General features: G+C 45.8%; 1 protein-coding gene across 1 annotated transcript in view; it reads right to left on the bottom strand.

Moving 5' to 3' along the window:
* LOC143501907 (nuclear receptor ROR-alpha-like) overlaps window positions 1-25,245 on the bottom strand; it is a 48,885-nt gene extending 23,640 nt beyond the window's left edge. The window contains exon 1 of the mRNA XM_076995066.1: window positions 24,948-25,245. Within this exon, the coding sequence (XP_076851181.1) occupies window positions 24,948-25,101 (154 nt within the window). The 5' untranslated portion in view covers window positions 25,102-25,245. The remainder of the gene's footprint in view (window positions 1-24,947) is intronic.
* Window positions 25,246-25,762: the final 517 nt, after the last annotated feature.

Raw genomic sequence — 25,762 nt, 5'->3', positions numbered from 1 at the left:
GGGGTATTGGAGATGCTACGTCCTCTGTTTCAAACTCATTTCAGCTCATTGCAAAGGTGCGTGCTGGGATCCATCTTACACACAACACCGCTTGCTTCTCCGGAAAGTTCCAGTGGGCGTATTCAGCCAGATATCAGCGCTGGAGTTTAGGGACGGCTCCCTTATGGTACCACGGAGTAAATGTAGTTTACAGCTTCCTTTGACCTGCGCTGCACAAATCAGTCCTGAAGATACAGCATCATTCTTTTGTTTTGCTCCCTTAGTACGGCGAAGGCAGCAAAGCAGATAAGAGCCTGAAATTCAATTAGACAGCACTAGAGAGGATAACCGCACAAACGGCACGCGGGCCGACACGCTCCCCTCAGCGGACTGCACCGCTCGCGGGGCCCAGCGCTACGCTACCTGATTAGCAGCGCCAGGGACACGCTTCCACACGCAGCCCAGATCACACCGCTCACAACGAGCTTCCATCACTCGATATTACTCGAACTGTGAATAAACAAGTGGGAAGGCTGAAGTCGTACTCGGAGGAATAGCAGGAGTAAAGGAGGAACAAAATGAAAAGGGTTTTAAAGGCAGGATAAATGTTTCAGTATTAAACCTTATCCTGTAAAAGTGGCATCTTCATGTTGAGCCCAGTTAAAAGATTGTACAAAATGTTCAAAATAAGTTACAAAATAAACTAATTAGCCTGGACGTAACCCTGCCTTCTCTAGTCGGCCCTCTCTCTTATCTCGTCATGTGAATTTGGCAGTTTTTTTGCTTTCCTGAAGACGCCTAAAAGCAACAAAACAGAGAATACTGGAATTTTAATTACGGAGGAAAAGAATATTCTGCTAATCTACACTGACCTATAACTTTCATTCAAATTTGACGTTCCAATTTCAAGTCCTCTTAAGCCTGTGTGAGGTGGGGGGGTGGGCGGGTGGGGTGGGAGGAGCTTGAATGGTGAAGTGTCTCTCACACCTCCTGCAGAGGTCATGACCCATGGTGCAACCCTCTGACCTTCACCTCTTCTCACACCTTCTCACTTCTTCTCCTCACTGTTCTCCACGCTGCACTACTGTACTTAATGCCGTGTGAGGACTTCATTTACTGTGTTTGACCCAAACACGGAGGGACAAAGAACGGAGCTCCAAACCGATATGCGCTATGTATGGCATTGGGTCAAAAAAGCCTCCACGTGTAAGAGAAGGGTTATAAATACCTAGAGCTCTCCGAGTCAGCTGGGCACAAAATACCCTTCTGTTCCCCCTGTCACCTCCTGCTCCCTTCACGCTTTGTGGACTGATATGAGAGGGAGGAGAGGAGAGGAGAGGAGAGGGGTGGTGTAAGGGGGAGTGGGGTAGTCTGGAAGGGAGTGGGGTAGTGTAGCGGAGGCAGTGGGGTGTCCAGGGGGTAAGGGAGAGAAGGAGGGATAAATTAGCCAAACCACTTAGGTGATTTCAACTAAAATTAGCCGTACCGCCTGTGGGCCCCATCAATTTTCAACTTACTGAAACTCTTGACAAGCGTGGGACAACTTTCTCCCCTCATCCATAGTCAGAACCCCTTTCCCTCCTTCCCCGCTTCCAGAAGATGCTCTCCTCTCCTGAAACCAGGCGTCTGGTCCGTGCAGCGCTCCTCACACCGAGTGCCTCAGCTTCACTGCTCCTCACGAGGAGAGACGGGCCTCGCTCGCTCCCTGCCGCACAGACGTGCAGATCAACAGCGGGCCGGGCCGCCTCTGGAACGCACACGCCACGGTGTGATTAAGGAAGACAAACGAGTGCAGAGAGCCATTCTCTCCTGGCTCGATTCAGAGAGATTCCAATATTCCAATATGTGCTGCTCTGCCCCGTCCTCTCGGGTGTCCTGCCCCTCTCTCTCTCTCTCCCTCTCTCTCTCTCCATCACTCCCTCTCTCTCTCTCCCTCTCTCTCTCCATCTCTCCCTCTCTCTCCCTCTCTCTCCATCTCTCCCTCTCTCTCCGTCTCATCCTCTCTCTCTCTCCTTCTCTCTCCTCTCTCTCTCTCTCTCTCTCTCCGTCTCTCCCTCTCTCTCTCTCCGGCTCTCTCTCCCCTCTCTCTGTGCCCCTCTCTCTCTCCGTCTCTCTCTCCCTCTCTCTGTGTCTCCCTCTCTCTGTCTCTCCCCTCTCTCTCTCTCCCCTCCCTCCCTCTCTCTTTCTCTCTCTCTGTCTCCCTCTCTCCCTTCCTCTCTCTTGCCTCCTCTCTCTCTCCCTCTAACCCAGGTGTTCGTGCCGTCTGTTAAGTTACTCTGAACTACTACGAATGCTTTCGCGGCTTTAATCCTCACAGCCCGCGGACCTCGCCACAGCTGTGTGGGCAGCGGCGGCCGTCCGACAGCCGTCCAGCACGAGCAGGCGGTCACTCCGCTCAGGTGACGCGGCCCTGCAGACGCCGACGGCCATCTAGACTATGTGTGAGGAACAGGAGCGACGTGTTCGTCCTTCCAGTTCACAGTATACAATTGACTCCTAAAGCAGGTGACATATGGGGCAACATTTGGGCCCACCTGGTCTCCATTGGCACAGCGTCTCTGGCCGCACCAAATGGTCAGACCTGCTCACTATCGCAGCAGACAGGTGGCCAACCTGCCCCGAAAAATTAATTTCACGTTTATAGTTAGTGTTCGTCAACACTCTCTCTAGACTGAGCACACAACGGGACTATGTCCCATATGGTGTCACGAGTAAAGCAATTCATCAACAATTAAGTAAAATGATAATCAATAAAAAATTGATAGTTATATAATTACTTGTTGGAAAAAAAAGAATTAAGGTGAAGTAAGGGCTATGTTTATATATAGTGTTATTTAAATTCACTGCATCTGATAAAGACGTGATGTACAAGCTTACATACAACACAGCGCATGAATGCATGCGTGATGAAAACAAATATGCACAACACGCGGGAATTTTACTCGCAGTTCCATGCAGATGGCGCAAGTGTGTGTGTGTGTGTGTGTGTGTGTGAGTGTGTGTGTGTGTGTGTGTGTGTGTGTGTGTGTGTGTGTGTGTGTGTGAGTGTGTGTGTGTGTGTGTGTGTGTGTGTGTGTGTGTGTGTGTGTGTGTGTGTGTGTGTGTGTTGTCTCCTGCTCGTCTGCCTAAGCAGAGACGCAAGTGCTGACCAGACGAACGCGGCAAAGACAAACGTGCATTCTGGGATCTGGTGTCCCGCACTCTGAGACAAAACAGACCAAACAGACCTAACAGACCTAACAGACATAACAGACCTAACAGACCTAACAAACCAAACAGACCTAACAGACAAAACAGACCTAACAGTCAAAACAGACCAAACAGACCAAATAGACCAAACAGACCTAACAGACCTAACAGACAAAACAGACCTAACAGACCAAATAGACCAAACAGACCTAACAGACCTAACAGACAAAACAGACCAAACAGACCTAACAGACCTAACAGACCAAACAGACCTAACAGACCTAACAGACAAAACAGACCTAACAGACCAAACAGACCAAACAGACCTAACAGACAAAACAGACCAAATAGACCAAACAGACCTAACAGACCTAACAGACAAAACAGACCAAACAGACAAAACAGACCTAACAGACCAAATAGACCAAACAGACCTAACAGACCTAACAGACAAAACAGACCAAACAGACCTAACAGACAAAACAGACCTAACAGTCAAAACAGACCAAACAGACCAAACAGACCTAACAGACAAAACAGACCAAACAGACCTAACATACAAAACAGACCAAATAGACCAAACAGACCTAACAGACAAAACAGACCTAACAGTCAAAACAGACCAAACAGACCAAACAGACCTAACAGACAAAACAGACCAAACAGACCTAACAGACAAAACAGACCAAACAGACCTAACAGACCAAACAGACCTATTCTCTAATTCTAACAACGGTGTCGTGCAGCCAGTGGTCCACTGAGAGCTGTCTCCTAGCCCTGCCCCCCAAACGGCCCGGCAAACGGCAGGGGCTCCAATGACGGGTCTTAATTCGAAATAGTCGATTCCAAAATCACCTCTTCCCTCCCACCTTCCCCACAGACACACACTCATTTGTCCCATTAATGAGAAAAGTGTTCCAATTAAAATGTCACATTTCACATGAATTTAATTTGGGATGTGAACATCTCTTGACAGGGTGGCTGAAGTCGGACCGTTTGTACGTTAACAATACGAGTCTTGCTCTGATGGAAGTCAGTGACTAACATCTAAATGAAAGTGTAGACCAACCACCACAAAATATGCGTTTTAGTTCATCCCCAAGCTGCTTAAAACAAACAAAAAATAATATTTATTTAATTATACCAAATGCTTAAAAGCAGCACACAGCGTGTAGAACTGATCCTGAAGTAGTTTAAATGGGCTCAGTACGTGGTTCCCTCTGAATGAGCGAGTGTCGTTGTTGGGCTCTGTTGAGCTGCAGTGCACACACACACACACACACACACACACACACACACACACACACACACACACACACACACACACACACACACACACACAAGCACGCACATGTAAACACACACAAAAACACACATGCACACACGCACTCGTGCACCACACACCGTCTGCCAGGCTCAGGCAGGGTCAACCTAAATTAAAACCTTCTGATGGCTCCGCTGGCCGAGACGTGAGCAAGCTCGTGAGAGAGCTCGCCGTCTCGCCCTGCTATCACGCGAGCGTCCACATCTGCTCCTGCGCTCCACATATCACGTTCAGCCGCAGCCGCAGTGTCTCGCGACAAGCCCCGGCCAGCGTCTCCCCGGGCCACGCCCGCTCCAGACGGCGTGGTGGTGGTGGGGGGGGGCTCACGCTAGTCTCCCTGGAGAAGGAGAGGGACTCCAGCCACTCATCAAACACTCAACCACGTCCCGCAAGAACAATAGGTATGTCCCAGGCACTTTCCGAAAGAAGAGGGAAAGTTAACTTGGTGCTATATGAAAATAGATTTATTTCTTTGTGACCTCCATTCTTTCCCATCTAGGAGAACGCTTTGCAAATATATGCAGACAAATGTTCCTCCTCTCTTCAGGGAGTGTTCTCTGGGAATACCGGAATGTTCCTTACCTCACATCATACTTCTGGCTTTATCTATTGTTTGTGTCTGACAAGGTGCTCCACTGTATCAGATGGGCGGTTATATCAAATTCACCTTAATAACCTCCGCCCTACTTTTGCGGGGGAAAAATGAGAGAGAGAAAGAAAGAGAGAGAGAGAGAGAGAGAGAGAGAGAGAGAGCATGAGACAGTCACAAGACAAGGAGAAGGTAGACAGCGAGAGAGGAGACTTCCAAGGACACAGTGGACTTCCTAATGGAGTCTCCAGAAACAGAGATGCTGGTTGGTAACAGGGTGAGAGGGGGGGGGGGTGTACAGGGGCCCTGAGTGATACGTATTAAGGAAGAAGAAGGTCAAAGGTCAAGCACGCCTCCACATGTGGCTCACTGAGTGGAAAGGTGGACAGTACGCATCAAGCACAGTGAATGAGAGAGGAAGTGTAGCAAGTTTCACAGATACCTATCCCATACCAGTGACTGTGTTAAACCTTTCACAGGTACCTATCCCGTACCAGTGACTGTGTTAAACCTTTCACAGTTACCTATACCCTACCAATGACTGTGTTAAACCTTTCACGGGTACCTATACCCTACCAATGACTGTGTTAAACCTTTCACAGGTACCTATCCCATACCAGTGACTGTGTTAAACCTTTCACAGGTACCTATCCCGTACCAATGACTGTGTTAAACCTTTCACAGGTACCTATCCCATACCAGTGACTGTGTTAAACCTTTCACAGGTACCTATCCCGTACCAGTGACTGTGTTAAACATTTCACAGATACCTATCCCGTACCAATGACTGTGTTAAACCTTTCACAGGTACCTATCCCATACCAGTGACTGTGTTAAACCTTTCACAGATACCTATCCCGTACCAATGACTGTGTTAAACCTTTCACAGGTACCTATACCCTACCAATGACTGTGTTAAACCTATCACGGGTACCTATCCCGTACCAGTGACTGTGTTAAACCATTCATGGGTACCTATCCCATACCAGTGACTGTGTTAAACCTTTCACAGGTACCTATCCCGTACCAATGACTGTGTTAAACCTTTCACAGGTACCTATCCCGTACCAGTGACTGTGTTAAACCATTCATGGGTACCTATCCCGTACCAGTGACTGTGTTAAACCTTTCACAGGTACCTATCCCGTACCAATGACTGTGTTAAACCTTTCACAGTTACCTATACCCTACCAATGACTGTGTTAAACCTTTCACGGGTACCTATACCCTACCAATGACTGTGTTAAACCTTTCACAGGTACCTATCCCATACCAGTGACTGTGTTAAACCTTTCACAGGTACCTATCCCGTACCAATGACTGTGTTAAACCTTTCACAGGTACCTATCCCGTACCAGTGACTGTGTTAAACCTTTCACAGGTACCTATCCCGTATCAGTGACTGTGTTAAACCTTTCACAGGTACCTATCCCGTACCAGTGACTGTGTTAAACCATTCATGGGTACCTATCCCATACCAGTGACTGTGTTAAACCTTTCACAGGTACCTATCCCGTACCAATGACTGTGTTAAACCTTTCACAGGTACCTATCCCGTACCAGTGACTGTGTTAAACCATTCATGGGTACCTATCCTGTACCAGTGACTGTGTTAAACCTTTCACAGGTACCTATCCCGTACCAATGACTGTGTTAAACCTTTCACAGTTACCTATACCCTACCAATGACTGTGTTAAACCTTTCACGGGTACCTATACCCTACCAGTGACTGTGTTAAACCTTTCACAGGTACCTATCCCATACCAGTGACTGTGTTAAACCTTTCACAGGTACCTATCCCGTACCAATGACTGTGTTAAACCTTTCACAGGTACCTATCCCGTACCAGTGACTGTGTTAAACCTTTCACAGGTACCTATCCCGTACCAGTGACTGTGTTAAACCTTTCACAGGTACCTATCCCGTACCAGTGACTGTGTTAAACCTTTCACGGGTACCTATTCCGTACCAGTGACTGTGTTAAACCTTTCACAGGTACCTATCCCGTACCAATGACTGTGTTAAACCTTTCACGGGTACCTATCCCGTACCAGTGACTGTGTTAAACCTTTCACAGTTACCTATATCCTACCAATGACTGTGTTAAACCTTTCACAGGTACCTATGTCGTACCAGTGACTGTGTTAAACCTTTCACAGGTACCTATCTTAAACCTTTCACAGGTACCTATCCCGTACCAATGACTGTGTTAAACCTTTCACAGGTACCTATCCCGTACCAGTGACTGTGTTAAACCTTTCACGGGTACCTATCCCGTACCAGTAACTGTGTTAAACCTTTCACATGTACCTATGCCGTACCAGTGACTGTGTTAAACCTTTCACGGGTACCTATGCCATACCAGTGACAGTGTTAAACTTTTCACGGGTACCTATGCCATACCAGTGACGGTGTTAAACCTTTCACAGGTTACTGTCCCATAACAGTAACTGTTAATTGACTTAATTAAATAACCAGCATGAGCAGAAGTCTATGTGTGTATAGTTAAAACATTTTGAGTATTTCTGCATTGCAATTTTTGCAATGTGTTACAATATTATACTACTTATTAAGAATTACATTTTATTTTGTTAGGCTTGGTATGTGTGTATGTTATGGGAACCCCAGACTTTTCCAAGCCTAAGCCATACTGTATAAACCTTAGATATAGTCACACACAGGCATTTTCAGAGTACACTGTAATACCAGCACTCCACAAACACACCAAACAGCACACACCAGTGCACACATGTATGCGCTCCGTCTCTTTCTGTCTACCTCTCTCCGACACACACACATACACACACACACACATACACACACACACACACACACACACACACCAGTGCACACATGCATGTGCTCCACCTCTTTCTGTCTACCTCTCTCTCCCTCACACACACACACACACACACACACACACACACACACACACACACACACACACACACACAGACACACCAGTGCACACACGCATGCGCTCTGTCTCTTTTTCTACTTCTTTCTTTCCCTCACACACACACACACACACACACACACCAGTGCACACACGCATGTGCTCCATCTCTTTCTGTCTACCTCTCTCTCCCTCACACACACACACACACACACACACACACACACACACACACACACACACACACACACACGCATGCACACACTCAACACAAAGTGCAAAACACTGAAGCCTAGAAGTTAACAGCCTTTCCTGTTAGATCCATCCGCATGAATCTTTCTTTAAAAAACTAAAACGTAGCTGTAAACAACATGCAACACATTCTGAACATTTTTAACCAATAGTACTACAATAATACAATGTCAGTATATTCACTAGATGCACTAGATTATGCCATCTCAAAAATGTCAGGTATAATCAAAACAAGCAATCCAGAAAAGTAAGTCAATTTTTTTTACAGATCTCACCTATTATGAGCAAATTCCCTTCTGCCACTATAGAAACAACTTAGACGAAATACAGATGGGAAGACAATGGTGTTCACTCCATCATACACAAACAACGAGCCCAGAAGGACATGCGTTTCATCAGGCTCAGCTCTCCCATGGATCAGTAAACATCAGTCAACCTGCATATGGTCTTCAGCAGACAGAGAAGAGTCTGCGCTGACAGATTAAACGCAGATCCGTTTCGTTCTAACAGCATGCCAGCCGTGCAGGGCTGTGGGACGCAACGTGTCTTTGCAGGTGGGTGGGAGCAGACCCACTGGTGCGTGCCCTGATGCCAGAATGACCAGTGACACACGTGATAGGGGTCCCGACACCCCCCACCCAACAAACGCTTCAATCAGCCCGACGTATGGCATTTAATTTGCTACAATTGTCTCCTTGTCTGCTGCCATCTTGATTCAGCAGCAGGAAAAATACTGTGTGGTTGTTACAATGCCTTCTCCATATGCCTTACAGTCACCATCAAACAAACTACTCAGGGCCTTTATTGGTAAACCATCAACTTTTAGTTCAAAGTAAAACAAATGCCAGCAGCTGGGGCCCCTTGGCAGGGCGGAGCGTGGGCATCTTAGCAAAGACGGACGGCTCGACGAAACCCGAGCCAAGGCTGGAGGGACGTGAAAGACCCTCCTCCGTAAAAACCAGCACGCTGCCTTTCAAAAGACCCCTGCCATCAGCAACTCTTCATCGCGTTGCACCGGGGGGGGCGCCGTAAGCCCCAGAAGGCCTCCGGGAGCTGCCAGCCAGCCTGCGTCCCTGGAAGGGGCTGCCGCGTGGCGGAGAGGGGACCGGGCCCCGGCGGGCCCTCCTCACCAGATCCGGGCCGCACGGCTGAGGCCCCCACCAAATCCCAGCCCAACTGTCACTGCTGGCACAGGCCTCCAGCCCTTCAAGCACATAATCTGTGCTCGCCTGACTGTTAAGCACCACCACCATCACACACACACACACACACACACACACACACACACACACACACACACACACACACACACACACACACACACCATGCACATACGTACACACACACACACACACACACACACACACACACACACACACACTCGTTGTGTTGTTTTGCTCTCTGCCATCCTGTCATCAAATATGAGAGGACAAAAGAAATTTCTAGAAGGTTTGGTCCTTGATCTGTAACAGGGCACGTTCTGTAAGCATTCCTCAAACTGCAAGGTGAAACAGAGTCAGAAAAAAGCCATAAATAACAAATTGTAAAGACACATTTAGCTATAATAATTGTTGCCAGCGTAGTTTTGAAAAAATCTTAAAGTCTCACTCTCTGATAGCTAGAATGAAATGTTGTGAGAGAAATCTGTTCCTAAATACACTAAGGCGGCTAAATTCCACTATTCTCACTTCACTTTTGAATTAATTTTACTATAATGAGGTAAGAAATTCAGCCCTGAAAGTCTTCACAACGTAGCACTTTCACAACAAAACCAATTTTCTTCATTGCCTGTGGTGATACCCCATCAATACCCCCATCTTTGTAGCAACACCTCGGTTTGTCTGCGATACCTTTGTTTCTTAGCAATACCATAGTTTCCCAGTCACACTATAGTGTTCTCCGTGACAGTCTGGAGTGAGCCATGGTAATACGACAAAGCTCTCAGTGTCACGCACGGCTATGACAGACAGCAGCAACTCATAAGGAGTAAGCAGTAAGGAGTGAATGTGTCACTCCTCAACCACATTCATCTGAGGGAGCACTCCGAGCACTCCAGCTGCTATCTCCCCAATATTGCCCCGTGACAGAGCACTAATGCCACGCCAGTCCAGGTGAGACTGTGGCGCATGTCACTGGGCGAAAAATGCCCACTCCCGCCATGCCCAGCCGTCTCCTTTAATTGGGTAAAACAAAGTAATTTGAGCTGAGCGCAGGGGGGCACGAGGGGCTAAATGACAGGACAGAAGGTCAACGCTTCTCTCTTACTCCACCAAGCACCATCTACCGCCAGGCTCAGCGTGCCCTGGAGTTAATATTGAGATCTATTAACCAGCAGCCTCCACCATCTGCCCTGTATCCGCCAAAGCAGCTCAGCAAGTCTACTGTACGTTCTGCAGGAGAGACGCCCCTGAGTTATGCACAACGGCTCCTGTACAGTTCAAGCACATTTCTGTTTGCTATTCGCTTCGTTCAAGGATGACGGCATCGGTGTGAGAGCTAAAGCGCGCATTCTGTAGCCTTAATGACAGAAGCTATTTCCAGCTGGGAGCTGGTGATGAGGGCCTGGCCGGGCAGCGTAGCGAGGTTGTGTGTGTGAGCTCCTACAATGGGTGAAAGAGCAGTGGAAAGACAATCCAGTTGTTTTGAAGGACCATTTCCAGGTGAGCTGAGCGTGAGGGTCAGAGGGAGTACGCTGGATCGTAAGGACCGTCAAGCTGCTGTGTGGTCAAACTGTGAGGATTACACCACGGTGAGATAACCAGAGTAACATCCCAGGTGCGCACACACACACACACACATACACACACACACACACACACACACACACACACACACACACACACACACACACACACACACACACACACACACACACACACACTCCAGTAACGTTCCACTATTTCCATGTTTCACAAGCCTTTGGCCTGCTCAGATGGTTCAACACACCAGTTATGGTATCTGGGACCAGGAGAGAAGAGAGGAGAAGACAGGTGGATGTGGGATGCAGCTCACAGATCAGCAGACAGTAGACTTCACCTACCTAGATGACGTCTGCATACCAGAAACGTGCTTACGCTAGCTACTACCATACCGACACTGCCCTAAAACAACATGCGTTACATGTTACACTGAATGCCCCGTGTTCATTATAAGTGTTTTAGTGGTCTCTATGACTGTATTACAGGTCAATAATATGGCTACATTTTGAAGATGCCTGTGTAAAACTAGCGCATGTGCCCAGTTTTCCCATACATGATCCCTAATTCACTTTGCTATTCTGTTATACAAATGATTGTGTTTGACTGTGTGGGTTTTCTCCCAGGTACAGCTGAAGCTTGAATAAGGAGACGTGCAGCGCTGGAGGCTGTGTTGGCACAATCTTCCTGGGAATAATCTTTTAATGTGTCCCAGTATTTGCATTGAGTGGGGGGAACCGCTCACCCACAGTAAGGAGTACAGCAGGGCTAGATGTTTGGTCCGATGCCTGTAGGGTCCTATCAGGTGTTATCTGTCTGAGTCAGGACACCACTATCAGTATAATCCTGTCCACACTCCCCCACATACACTCCACCGTCTACACTCAAGTACACTCGTTGGCCTTGTGGCCAGACGGTTTGTATGTCTTGCTGTGCCTATTTGCCGTTTATTTATTACGGGCAGAGTGGATGTCTTGTCAAGCTGCTTCTGTGGTCTGAACTTGCAAAACACACAAGAGAAGAAGTCTAGTATAGATATGACATTCGATCAGCAGTGAAGCAGCCGTCCACGCAGCTCAGTTAAGGGAGACGCTAGGCTGACACTTTCACCCTCTTGTGTCACACTTTATTTACATCACCGTGCAAGCGCAGTGCACCATTTTATATAAGTTCATCCTCAATGATACTGTTTAAGAATTTAATAGCTTATTATTATTATTTAAACCAATTATTAGCCACTATACAGTATATCTGATTACGTGTAGCAAAGCAGGAGATATACATTAGTAAACCTGTCCTACATAACAAAAGCAACAGTCACTGAATTTGCCATATACTATAATATTAATTTGTTTACACGATAGAATTAAGAAAATTAAATTTAAAAACATTTAAAAAGATATAATAATATAATATAAACATTTTAAAAATTGGAAATAATATACTGCTGCAGGTTTGCAAAACATACGTGAGAATAGTATCTGAAGACCACGCAAAATTCTTCAAAAATAACCCTGCAATGATTACTCTGTTAACAAGTGTTGCCCTCAAATAGCGTTCTCTCATTTGCTTTCTTTGAACACCAATGAGCACACACACACACACACACACACACACACACACACACACACACACACACTGTCCATCATTAGTTCTTAAGCCACTAGGAGGCAGAGGGAGGAAGAGAGAGCGTGTTGACACTTCACTGGCCTTGTTAATCTGATCTGTGAGGGATGGTTGGGAGTTTGAAAGGCACTTTGTCCAATTAGAAGTGTGCAGCAAATATCCACCTGGCCGTGACAGAGATGGAGCAGCTCTGTGAGAGGATACAGTGGCATTCAGCCAGGTAAGAGAGAAGCCCACAACAAGTTCTTCTGCTCCAACCAGCAATTAATGAGCCTTCCAGACATTCACCCTTCTAAATGCAAACTGACGTGATAATGAGTATTCTCTCTGTCAGCGAACGGCAAGAACATCATTTACTTCTGTTCACGATTTAACAGCGTGCTCGTTTTAGACAAACTGCCACCCATACCGTGGACCGGCCAATCACGTGGGACGATACTAGAGAGCAGCGAGCTGCCAACGCGCTGGTAGGAGTGACAGACGTGCCCAGTAAATGGCCAGACACATCATGGTTTCAGACCTCCCTAAAGTGCTCCTGCACTTTGGACTGGAGGTATAATTTGAAGCGTATGATTAGGAAAAGTCCAAGTACTTTCACTCCACACCTCTGCGGAGGGCCATTAGGACCCCCGAGTGAGGAGGAGAAATCACAGGCTTCACGCCACCGAGCACACAGCTGAACATTTCTTTAACGAATTCAGTTTTATTGTGAAAACCGAACCAAAGTGACACTCAATAAAACAGGGCTAAGGAAACGGTGGGTTTGGGTTTGTAATAAACTTCATAAGCTTCATAACCAGGTCGTTCCGACAGTCAAAGTCACTGAGCTGACCTCCATCGAGCCGATATATAGATTCTACATTTTAGTTTGTTCCTTATTTTGCAGAAATATCACGTTTCATTTCATTTACAACTAATTTCAAGATTCTTTCAAGCACTTGTGAAGAAGTTGTTAATGTTGTAAACCTACAAGGATTAACTTCTTTCCTCCTATTTCTGTCTGTCTATTTCTGTCTGTCACGTAAAAATAGGGTTTTAATAACCTGACATGGGGTTCATTATTGCATCACTGCCTCTACATTAGGAAAATAAAGTGATAAACCACTGATAGAGCCAACTGGAAACTTTTTGTCTAAAGATGATTGGTGTGGCAGACGTGGTGGAGAGAGGCTTCCTCTCAGACGTGGTGGAGAGAGCCTTCCTCTCAGACGTGGTGGAGAGAGCCTTCCTCTCTGTCACTGCCAGCACTCTGGACCCAGATCCTGACAGATGATTAGAGGGCTACATCTCTGCCCTATCGTTTTTATCCCATTCCTATTCATCCACACACGCAGCCATTAAGTGTCCATTAGACAAAAGCGAGATTTCCACTGTGGGGCTGGAGGGAGACTGGGGGAGACTGGGGAGAGACTGGGGAGAGACTGGGGGGAGACTGGGAGAGACTGGGGGGAGACTGGGAGAGACTGGGAGAGACTGGGGGGAGACTGGGAGAGACTGGGGGGAGACTGGGAGAGACTGGGAGAGACTGGGAGAGACTGGGGGGAGACTGGGAGAGACTGGGAGAGACTGGGGGGAGACTGGGGAGAGACTGGGGGAGACTGGGAGAGACTGGGAGAGATGGGGGAGACTGGGAGAGATTGGGGAGAGACTGGGGGAGACTGGGAGAGACTGGGGGGAGACTGGGAGAGACTGGGGGGAGACTGGGAGAGACTGGAGGGAGACTGGGGGGAGACTGGGGGGAGACTGGGGGAGACTGGGAGAGACTGGGAGAGATGGGGGAGACTGGGAGAGATTGGGGAGAGACTGGGGGAGACTGGTAGAGACTGGGATAGACTGGGGGAGACTGGGAGAGACTGGGAGAGATGGGGGAGACTGGGAGAGACTGGGAGAGGTGGGGGAGACTGGGGAGAGACTGGGAGAGATGGGGGAGACTAGGAGAGACTGGGGAGAGACGGTGAAAGATGGGGGAGACTTGGAGAGACTGGGGAGACTGGGAGAGACTGGGGGAGACTGGGAGAGATGGGGAGACTGGAGAGAGACTGGGGAGAGACTGGGGAGACTGGGAGAGACTGGGAGAGATGGGGGAGACTGGGGAGACTGGAGAGAAACTGGGGAGAGACTGGGGGAGACTGGGAGAGATGGGGAGACTGGGGAGAGACTGGGGAGAGACTGGGAGAGATGGGGGAGACTGGGGAGACTGGAGAGAGACTGGGGAGAGACTGGGGCAGACTGGGAGAGATGGGGGAGACTGGGGAGAGACTGGGGGAGATGGGGGAGACTGAGAGAGACTGGGGAGACAGGGGAGACTGGGGGAGACTGGGGGAGACTGGGAGAGACTGGGGGAGATGGGGGGAGACTGAGAGAGACTGGGGAGACTGGAGAGAGACTGGGGGAGACTGGGAGAGACTGGGGGAGATGGGGGGAGACTGAGAGAGACTGGGGAGACTGGAGAGAGACTGGGGGAGACTGGGAGAGACTGGGGGAGATGGGGGGAGACTGAGAGAGACTGGGGAGACTGGAGAGAGACTGGGGCAGACTGGGAGAGATGGGGGAGATGGGGGGAGACTGAGAGAGACTGGGGGAGACAGGGGAGACTGGGGGAGACTGGGGGAGACTGGGGGAGACTGGGGGAGACTGGAGGGAGACTGGGGGAGACTGGGGGAGACTGGGGGAGACTGGGAGCAGCACAGAAGAAGGGTCTGGTGGTTCAGCTCATCTGATGCCACTAATGAGTTACGTTACCAGCCCATCAGGTGATTTAGACAATTCCAGATGGTGTTGAGGAATGTCTGGCATAGGCCAGCAGGTGTGGTTTCTTGAATTACCAGATTACAGCTTTGCATTGACTTTGTGCCAGAGCTTGTAGTATTACAGGTGCATCAAATAAGTTTGAATTCTATCTGTTGTTTTTTGAGCTGTCGGTGTGATCAACCGCACAGTGCAGTAGGGGAGGGCAGGAAAACACTAAATGAAATTTTCTCATTGGTTACCCTGCAAAGGCCATCAAATAATAGTCTGACATTTATGGAGTGACAAAGGTTATTCACCTACAGGCCTCAGACAGGGAAATCATATTTTGGCACATAAAAAAATAATCTTCTTACATAAGACAACCCAGACTCAATCTGGTTCTATAGCTTCATCCCTGTTATACAATAATGATAGCAGTCATGTACACCAGGACTTAATTTGTTTATTCACAGCAGTAGGCTATTACATAAAATTAACAATAACAGTGTGTGACTATTTATCATATTTGCTCCAATAAAGTTCAATAAATGACGTGTTCCGCATCGGTACACAATGCAGGAAAATTGACATTAAACTCATTCAAATTGCTATAATAAATTCAATAATGCTCTTCAACGTGTACTCGTACAACGTAGCAAACAGTGGAGACAAGGTCAATGTAATGCCAACGTTACATGCTAATTCCTTCCAGTGCCTGGCGGAGATATAGGAAGATGATCAAGGACATAAAGTCCAGAAGCACAACCGCACCCCCTCACGCGCAACGCCCAAAATATGTAAATTAGGATGGATTCTGGACCGGTGTGATTCATCATGATTAATACTTATGGGTATTGTTTAACCACTGTGGTCTAATACTCTTCTGTAATTGGTGAGAAATGTAAAAGAAAGGGTCTCCTTTATAATATAATAAGTTTGGTTATATCATCAAAGGGGGGAAAAATGTGTCCGAGGCCTGAAGATTTTAATCAAAGACTGAAAATAGCAGCTGATTGTAATCTGTGGGCCGAAGTCACCTGGGGTGTTTGAAGAATACAAAGAGGCAGGGTGTGAAACTAATTTGATTAAGAGGCGGCTGTACTATACCTAACGGGAAAGAACTGGAGCTGTTCATTTATTTGACTTATAAGATTATGTCTTATGGCTTGTTAATCAAATATGAATGTTGGGGGGAAAAAAAGGGTAATGCTAATTGCAAAATTACTCATCGTTGTGATCAGTTAAAGTTTATTTGTTCAGGAGACTGAAATTAATTTAATTAGATCTGAATCAAGCTCCCACTTAATGAAGTTGCCAAAATACATATTAATCCAAGACAAACAATTTTATTACTTAAGCAGCTGAATTCATGGAAATTATATGCACCGAACACATCCAAATCTGAGACGCCTTAAAATGAATGTAGACAGAGGTCTGGATGGTGCTGTTATTGTTAAAACAGTAATCCAATCATGCAAACAGAAACTCAAAGGCAGACAAAAGTTATGTACATAAATTATACACTAGGCACCATGACCGAGAGAATATCACCACGTGGAAAAAGACACATAGGCACACAACAAACACACAACAAACACACAACAATGGACACAATAGGCCGTGAAGCCAAGAACAGAATGTGGCCTAGATTTTCATGTCACTTCTGTTTTTTCATACTTGCCTTTATGACCATTTTGAACACACCTTGTAAAAAAAAAAAAAAAAAACATTTAAGATGAAAAGCAGACAACATTACACAACCTCTGACCAATGGACACAAACAATTACTTTCAGACCAATTCCTCGTGCCACACAGAGGTGTGGGTAGAACAGAAAACACTACTCTAAGACCAGCTTCCCCTGTGAACTACGCACATTTAACCACCAGAGAAAAACAATGGTAAAGGGAGCTCAGGTCAGTCCAGCTTTTCTGCCACCACACCCACATGGTAAATTAAACCAACGAGTGGCACCGACACTTTCCACAGCTTTCGCTTTTTGAACGTTTCCTCAGAAATAACCCAGTGAACAGCTTGGCCTCTGCTGAAACTATTTGTTCTGTCGCTGAGAGGAACAACAGTGTTTAAGGGACTCCAGGGGTGCGCTGCTCAAATACCACAGATTTTACACCATTACCTCTGGCCGTTTTAAAGCAAAACACATGCGCAAGCACCACAGTGTCAGGGAAACGCAAGCCAGAAATCCCAAGTGCAGCCTGGGCCACTTGTAGCTCACATCCCTCCAGTGAAGTGATCAGGTTTCACCCTAGCTCCACGGCCACTGCACAGCCTCGGCTTAGCTGTGTCTCTGTGAGCAGGACGGAGTTGATTCTGGAGCCTTTTTTCCAAAGCTTGCTACACAGCCTACAGGATCTAGCCATTGGCTTTATACCTGTTGACTTCCATTTAGCATCCTGTGGTCAGTTTGTGCACTTTCCCTTCCTTCAACTGCAGGATGCGTTATGAGAAGTTATGGGGCCCCACTGAATTTTGGACGCCAACTCACCACCTAACGTCTCCTCCGAGGCCCCTCGGGAGAGACCTAATTCACAGCCATGTTCCACAGAGTCATGCCCACCATTACACCACAGGCCCACATGCACAACAGTAAATTTAGACTGCTTTAAAGAACTCCCATAATGCATGCAGAGGAGACTTATTCATTACTATTTAAACTGTCTATCTCAGATATTAACTTCTGTAAATGGGACACAGATCTGAGAGGTGCTCTGTCACTGGAGATATCACATCAAATTGTGGTGACTGTCACCATATGAACACTTGTGTGCCAACCCCAGTTGTGTCACTAGTGGGCTGCACTCCTAAATGTGCTCCCAACAGGGCACAACTTTCAAAAATAGTTCAAAGAGGCTAAACTTCATCCAATCTGGACACCATAACATTAATCATATACTGATAAATGATTTTAGAAATATAATATGCTTTTCTTACATCTGCTATACCTCTTCGACCAATTTAGCTTAAATCACAAACCATTTTAAAGCAGGAGTGGATTTTGGCTCCTGTTTTGAGGCTTGCACATGCACTGACACTTCAACTACTTCTCTAGACCCACTTTCCTAAAAAGCCAGAAAACTTTGCATGTGCAATAACATGGTAAATCCCTGCTGTACACGACCGGCTTCTGAAAATATTTCTGAAACTTTGTTGCAGAGACATTTCTTGCAACAAGTTTAGCGAAGCAATAAACCACAAATACAGTGGAAAATATGAGCAATGATAGGCACACACGCAATCTGCCTGTGTGAAAAAGGAGTACTGAAATTTAACCACAAATATTCCTCGCCAACAATTCCTAGCGCGCCACAAACGACATGAGACGGCACAGTAAGCTTTTTAAGAAATCAGACATCATCAAGGCATGAAGGCCAGGATGTGAGGTCACGCCTAAATCAACGCCGCACGCACTCTGGTAGGAAGAAATGGACAGTGAGCACATTCTGTCATGTGCACTATTTGTTCCTTGTGTAGTTTGTTTCTAAGTGTATTTTTCTTTGTGGCAGCTCCTCAAATAAGCTCATTATCTATAAAAAAAAACATGTTGTAATCAACCAACAGATTACTGTTTTAAAATAAACATATGCACCAATTTGTGGTTGCAAAAGAAAACATAAATGTGAACTGCTATTTTATAAGTACTGTGTGCTATCCGAAGGCCAAAGGTGCAAGTATCTAAGTTTACATCACAAATGATTGTAAAGTCTCAAGTGGACTTTGAATTGTGCTCTAGTAATGATTTTATGTAAAACTGCCCAGGATGCATTCCGACCTGCTTTGACACACTGGCTGTTTCCGACATCAATGAAGCTGTTCTGCGTGTTCTAACATAGACCACATGGGTTCTAGTTACTTTCAGATCAATACCACTACATAATGCTTTAATATCCATTAAACAGAAACACCGGAGTTCAAGGTACAAGGCTTCACACTTGCAAAATGCAGGGAGAAAGGAGGAGGTGGTTATGTCAGAGGGCCATCTGCTGCCGCAGCCCCGGTGCACGAGCAGAGACTGAACCCTCATCCTCCCCCAGGATCGGCTCCAGGATACGGGCCTCGCTGCTGGCTGGTCGCAGGGTCCCGTCCAGCTTTGGGCACCACTGATACAAGATGCCCTTTAACCCCCATCTGAGTCCGGGCCTGTGTTTTCTCTAATAATGCATCCAGATTAGGACTCAGGTTCTAGGAGTTGGCCTGAAATCACCACAGAAGGGCAAGTTGTAGCCAGGGCAGGCTGAGGCACACAGGGACAACCTAATCCTGGTGTTTGAGAATGTCACCGGCTTTCGAAGCGGGGCTGTCAGATAGAGTAGCGCACGCCGTGTGCCAACTCCAGGTTTTTGGAAAGCTTTTGTGCAGAAACCTTGTTTAGAGGGCTCCACTCTCTTACGCCCCATCCGTCTTCTGTCAGTGCTGGGTAAACACGCATGGCCACTCCTGTCCACAGTGTTCTGAGTGAAACAGGCCCGGCTGAGGCGCTGAGAGGCCAGGGTGAGTGGCCAGACAGTGAAGCCCAGAACACGTCAGGCTTCTTTCTGTAGAACATCTCTGTCCGGCCAACAAAAACAGCCAGACTACTATGTTAAGAGGTGTCTGGTGTTTTTATGTGTGTATAGTTACACAATGGCATCTGGCCAGGATAAAGCACAGCCCTGGTTCTAAAAAGGTGGGGGAAAAAATGTTTTTCTTATGCTATCGAGGCAACTTCGATGGTTTGTAGTAAAATGCGGGAGTTACCGGATAACATCTATTGGGCTAATTACAGGGTTCATATCAAAGGGCCCAGCTTGGCTCTCCATCAATCCCACTGGGGAGAGTCAATCAGCACACCACCAGGTGACAGATTTCACCATGGCACAGCAACGCTGTGAAAGAGGGAGCAAAATATTGTTGTCTGACATGCCAACTAATAAGTAATTATAGGCTAGTCCTTCACAGATGGCAGACCCCACAGTGCCCCTGTATTCCACTTGCATGAAAAATAAACCACTTATGCCCACAATGAGGATACAGCTCAACTCAGAACAAGCATTGCCCATGCCGGAGAGAGTTGACATACACCTGTTTGACTGATCAAATTCCTCGTTGTGTCTTTAACAGAATTTGCACACAGATGAGCTGGGGTCATGACGTCGATGTTGACAGATGTCGATATATTTTGCCCAGTAATAAGTGTATCCAGCTAAAGTATATCTGCTAAACATTTTTCCATCCAACGTAGCATGCACGTCCCAGTGCTTAAACACTAAAATGGTTTTATATCTGTACCCTGGGAGAGCAGGACTGGCAGTAAAGACATACAAGTCCAGTATTGCAACGCTACGATAAAAGCAATACAGCATTAATAGGTGCCTCAACACGCGCGCAGGAGAACACTAACCACCCAGTCTACTACGTGACCGTGTGCAGATGCGATTCATCAGTTCCTCACGTTGTGTGGACGGCAAAACAACTAATGCATTTAAATGGCTCCCCCGTGAATGCTGGTAGCAGAACACGGCACAGCTCAGATTGAATCCGAGCCCCAGGTTAGATTTATATTGAGTACGTTCCCAACACTTAGCGGCCATTCCTAAAGCACTGGGGGGCATCAGGTGTATACAAGTGAGTGGGAATGCAATTGAAATCACACAATCATCAAAATATATTAATCTGACTAGCAGCAACGTGTTTAATAATGCATGCTGTAATAATGTAGTAGTATTCCTGATGACTCAAACTCAAGCTTTCTTCATTACACACAGTGCGTCACATAATGTGAGTTTGACAGAGAAATGGCTCAGAGAAATTTCGACTTACTGGTGGTGAACACACTGACCAACTTCACATGTTCCTCTTAAACCTTCTGACATTTCATACCTACGAATCTCAGGTGTTCGTACAGAGTGCATTTTCACAGTGTCAGTGTCAAAATACACTACAGTACAGTACAGTGTCTTTTTTGGCAGACAAGTCATTAAAATCACAGTATCATCAGTTCAGCATTGTAAACTGGCTGATAGTGAGTGTGCTGTTGTGTGGATGCATAAATTAGTGTATTTTCCAGATAAGCAGACACACATATGCCCCCATAATATATTTTTATCACTTGACCTGAGGGAAACCGAAGCAAGATCATAACACAAATTGTCGAACCTTTTGAAAGAGTTTAATTTGACCACCATCTTCCATAACTATTCCTAAATTACATCCACCTCTAAACATCAGTCAAAAATAATGGCAATAATTTTTTTAATATATAATTTTGCAGCTTAGCTGGTTACAGGCGTAATGGACAATGTATACGCAACCCTCTTACCCCTTCACACTACTGGGGAAAAGATGGCTGCGTAACACAGCACTACAACTTCAAAGGCTGACTAGAAGGCTTTGGATGGAAGTTGTCAATTTATGCTAATCTAAGGCCTGCCAACTCTACCCATCCTGTAACTCAACCTTTTTTTAGAAGACATACTACAGAGCTCATCTTAGATCCGCACTGACGGCAGCCCGCTAACAACGTGTGGATCACAGAGAAACACAGTGAGACTTTTACTAGATTCCACAGCTACCATAAAACGTCTTCCCTCCAATTAATCAGACCATTAACATTGATCATTTCCAAACTTGTTCCTCCAGACCCGGAGGCAGCTGCAAGACTTTAATGATGCCTTCTCTTCTCCCAAACCAGCAGACCCACAAGCTTGCCTCACTGCATCTTCAGCTAGCTTACAAGAGCCTCTGCTGAAATAAGCCTTTAATGCATCGTGTGCGCAATTTCTCCAGGTTAAAAATTAGTCAGATGTCCGCAGAGTACAGGTACAACATAAACGGCTATGCCAACAATGAAAAAATCTATGCTCAGTACCTCTTTGTTAAAATAGCTTATTATTATCATTATCATTATTATTGAGGTTATTATTAATATTATTATTATTATTATTATTGTTATTAAAGCATGTGAATCTGCTCCTCCAAATCCCCTCCCTATTTTTGATTCATTGTCTGCGGTTAAACCCAAAGTGCTGCGGTGTCTGGGCTACAATTAGCAAATGGTTCACGTGTTTGAAACAAGAAGCTAAGCCACACTGATTGTTCTGCTGTTTACTGGGACCTTATTTGACAGGTATACCATGAAATCAGTATAAACCTTTACTAAAATACTTACATGTAAAGATTCAGTTGATGAGCGCATTGATAGACTTTAAGTTTGTCACAGAAGTACACTAAAATATCATATTCGGTTAGCATATTTTTTAAATTATATCAATTTCACATGAGAACACGTTAACCCACATAACATATCTATGTTGAAAAGTTTCACATACAGATGTAGGAAAAGAGTTCAGTTACTATAAACACCAACTGTTTACTTTTTATTAGTTTTAGTATGTTTTATTATTTAGCACTAGTTTAAAGATCTAATGAGTGATCAATTCCTGTACAGACAAAATTACTTTCAAGAAAGAAATAGTCCCTAAGTGAGTGAGAGTCATGAAACTGCTAATACTGTGCATGACCACAACGGCAAACAAGTAATTCCAACTACCTGTGTAGTTATTAGATTACAGCCTGGCCTCAGAAAAAAGGTATCAAAATGATCACAAACTCAAACATGCGCTCAAAATGTAACACCAAGTTAATCATAAAAACTTGATTAACTTATAAAACTCATTACAAAATGATCCGTCTGTAACCCTATGTATTCATGATGTTTTATACACTGTATGTGGGGCCTGTGAGTCTGTAAAATTTCTTAATTCCTTGACTGGGCCTGACTGGTTTGCAGGCACAGTAAGAGAAACTGTAAGTTAAAATGTAAGAATGTTGATATTTAAATTATGCTCACACAGTGATACTTAAAGATTACTCAATTTGTAGTAGATGGGATTGCAAGACTGTCAAAGTTTACAGTGCATTTTTTGTCTGTAGTTCATTGAGCACTGCTGCACTGTAGTGAAGCAAAACCACCCTCTATTACATTTAACTAATGATAATGTAATATTTGAAATAGTAAAATAGTGATATATGAATTATTACTGTTATGAATATTATCCCTCAATTTGATCTGTCACCGAACAACCTGTATATGTTTCATCAGAGTTTGAGTGGTTGCTCAACTCTAGAAAGACTGGAGGGAACTTGAGACGCTCCTGGTCAGGACTGTGCAAGTGAACATTTTGTTTCTCTCAGTCGCCCATTCACAAGGTTACATAACAGGACTGATCCGTTTTCCTGGGGTAGCTTACCACATTGCACTTTAGTCCTCTGCAGTTCGGGGTGGGGGTGAATATGGGTCAGCGGGTTAGCAGTATCTAGTGGCCAGACGTCTTCACTTTTAAAAAATCTGGCGCTGAACACCCTAAAAAGTTTAACGCCGTCATATACCTGCTGTCTGTTATTACATAACCGGGCAGCGCGTGGAAACCACCGAGTTACAAAGTGAAACCACGTTCACTCCAAGTCACCGCGCAAAGCGCTAAAAGCTGGTGAGACACACGCTCGGTGTTGACCTTGCAGCACGACGGTGCACGTGGAGAACTTCTGGAGCTCGCGCAAAACCTCGAGACGTCTTAAAACAGATTACCCCCCCCCCCTCGCTCGCGCGCGCGCACGCGCCTGTGTTTATGGCAAAACTTGTTACATAAGCAGCTTACATTCCACCTTCACCATATCAGCGTCCAAATATACCCCCGCACGGGCGAAACACGGACGAGACGGACGCCGTCGTGATATACGGAGCGGTGTGGCCCAAACCTAACCCGCACTTTGATAAGTTGACGGGTTATTCTTGGTAAAATGGGTTTTATGTGGAGATATATTCTCCGCTGAACTTGGATCAGCTAAGTTGAATGGAGGCTGTGGTGGGGGCGTGGCTTATACGTCCCACTGTTTGTACAGTAAAACACAGACGGGTCGTAATGAGACCTTAATCATGAACACATATTAACACATATTAACACCACAATGCCGATACTCTTAACACTGTGGGTTTATAAACGTGTGGAGTGTCGCTCTGTCCGTCCTGATGTGGCTGACAGCTCTAAACGTGAGCAGTGGTGTGTATCGCACCAGCCACACACACACACACACACACACACACACACACTGACAGCCAACGTGTAAATATATATATATCCACACTTCCATAAGACACATCCTAGTACATATGGTGATTATTAAATATCATCCCTCCGTGTGTTGCATGAAATTGGCATTAGCGACTCAAGTGGCCGCGAACTGTTCACGAAGTTGGATTGAAGAAATCACGGTTACATTAGTCCGGTGGCTTTAATGTGCATCTCTGTATTTAGTGTCGGCCACAATTTATTTCAATAATAAAGTTTATTGATAAATGAATGCAATATTTTGGTATTTTAAATGTGTTGGCAGTGCTGTCATATCAACGACGGTAAATCCGTGTGTGTGTGTGTGGTGGTTTTATAGGAGCGTTAGTCCTAACTCAGAGCCCGTATTAATAAACATTTACACATGTGTATCCCACACTCGTTTGGACTCTGTTTCAATATGACAGAAGAGACAATATAATATATTTTACTCGCAGCTCCACCGTTGAAGTTGATCTCGCAATGCATTCACTTTGAAGTTTGATGCATGAGTATAATATCAAACCCACCGCCCTGCGTGAACACGAACTGCGCCTCTTACCTCTGTTGGTGCTGGAGCAGCTCTGTCTCCGAACCGGAGCCTGCAGGTCCGCTTTGCGAAGGGTCTCCAGGTTCACCGGGCTCTCCCTGGCCGGGGTAGCCGACTCTGGGGCGCTGTTGCCCGGCTCGCTGGTTGGATCTGGAGGGGACTCCATGTTGTATGTGTGGATTATTTGAATGGTGTTGCTGCTGTTATCACGAGGCGTGGCGGGGAGGTTCAGAGCTGGGAGACCGGGTCTACCTGTGTCATTTACAGCAGAAGTAAGACATGTAAAAACGCGAGTGTGTCCAGAGGTGGGTGTGTGTGTCCGGGTGGCCACTGGCAGCGCTAGAGAGCTCACACTGCGAAGGCAGAACCTGTCAATAACCGAGCAATGGATGTGAACGCCGAGCCCTCTCTCACTCAACGCCAGCACTTTATATTATATTTCAAAGATGTGTCGACATATTCGTTTTATCATACATATATAATATTAATATTATATTAATGAAATGTAATTTTAGGCTTAGTCTCGGCAGTGGATATCAGCATTTTATAAAGGGCACATACAAGCCACGCAGCCCAACACAGGTTTACGAGTGCCCATACCAACCGTGTAATAAATCATTATACGTTATACTTTCATAAGGAACATCTACTACCATTATGATATTTGACTTTATTACAAATACTAAACCTTGTTAGCACGTTACGTGGTGTATGATATGTAAGCTGCACTGTGTAATGCCGCACCAAGTATGTTAATGTTCGTGAGTATTTGTGCAGATCTGACAGCTACTTAAATTTTTTATTTATATGAAGTAATGTAAAATACG

Source organism: Brachyhypopomus gauderio, unplaced genomic scaffold, assembly GCF_052324685.1.
Source record: "Brachyhypopomus gauderio isolate BG-103 unplaced genomic scaffold, BGAUD_0.2 sc178, whole genome shotgun sequence".
NCBI lineage: Eukaryota > Metazoa > Chordata > Actinopteri > Gymnotiformes > Hypopomidae > Brachyhypopomus > Brachyhypopomus gauderio.
The sequence above is the reverse complement of the archived record's forward strand: the minus strand, read 5'-3'. Positions and strand labels throughout refer to the sequence as shown.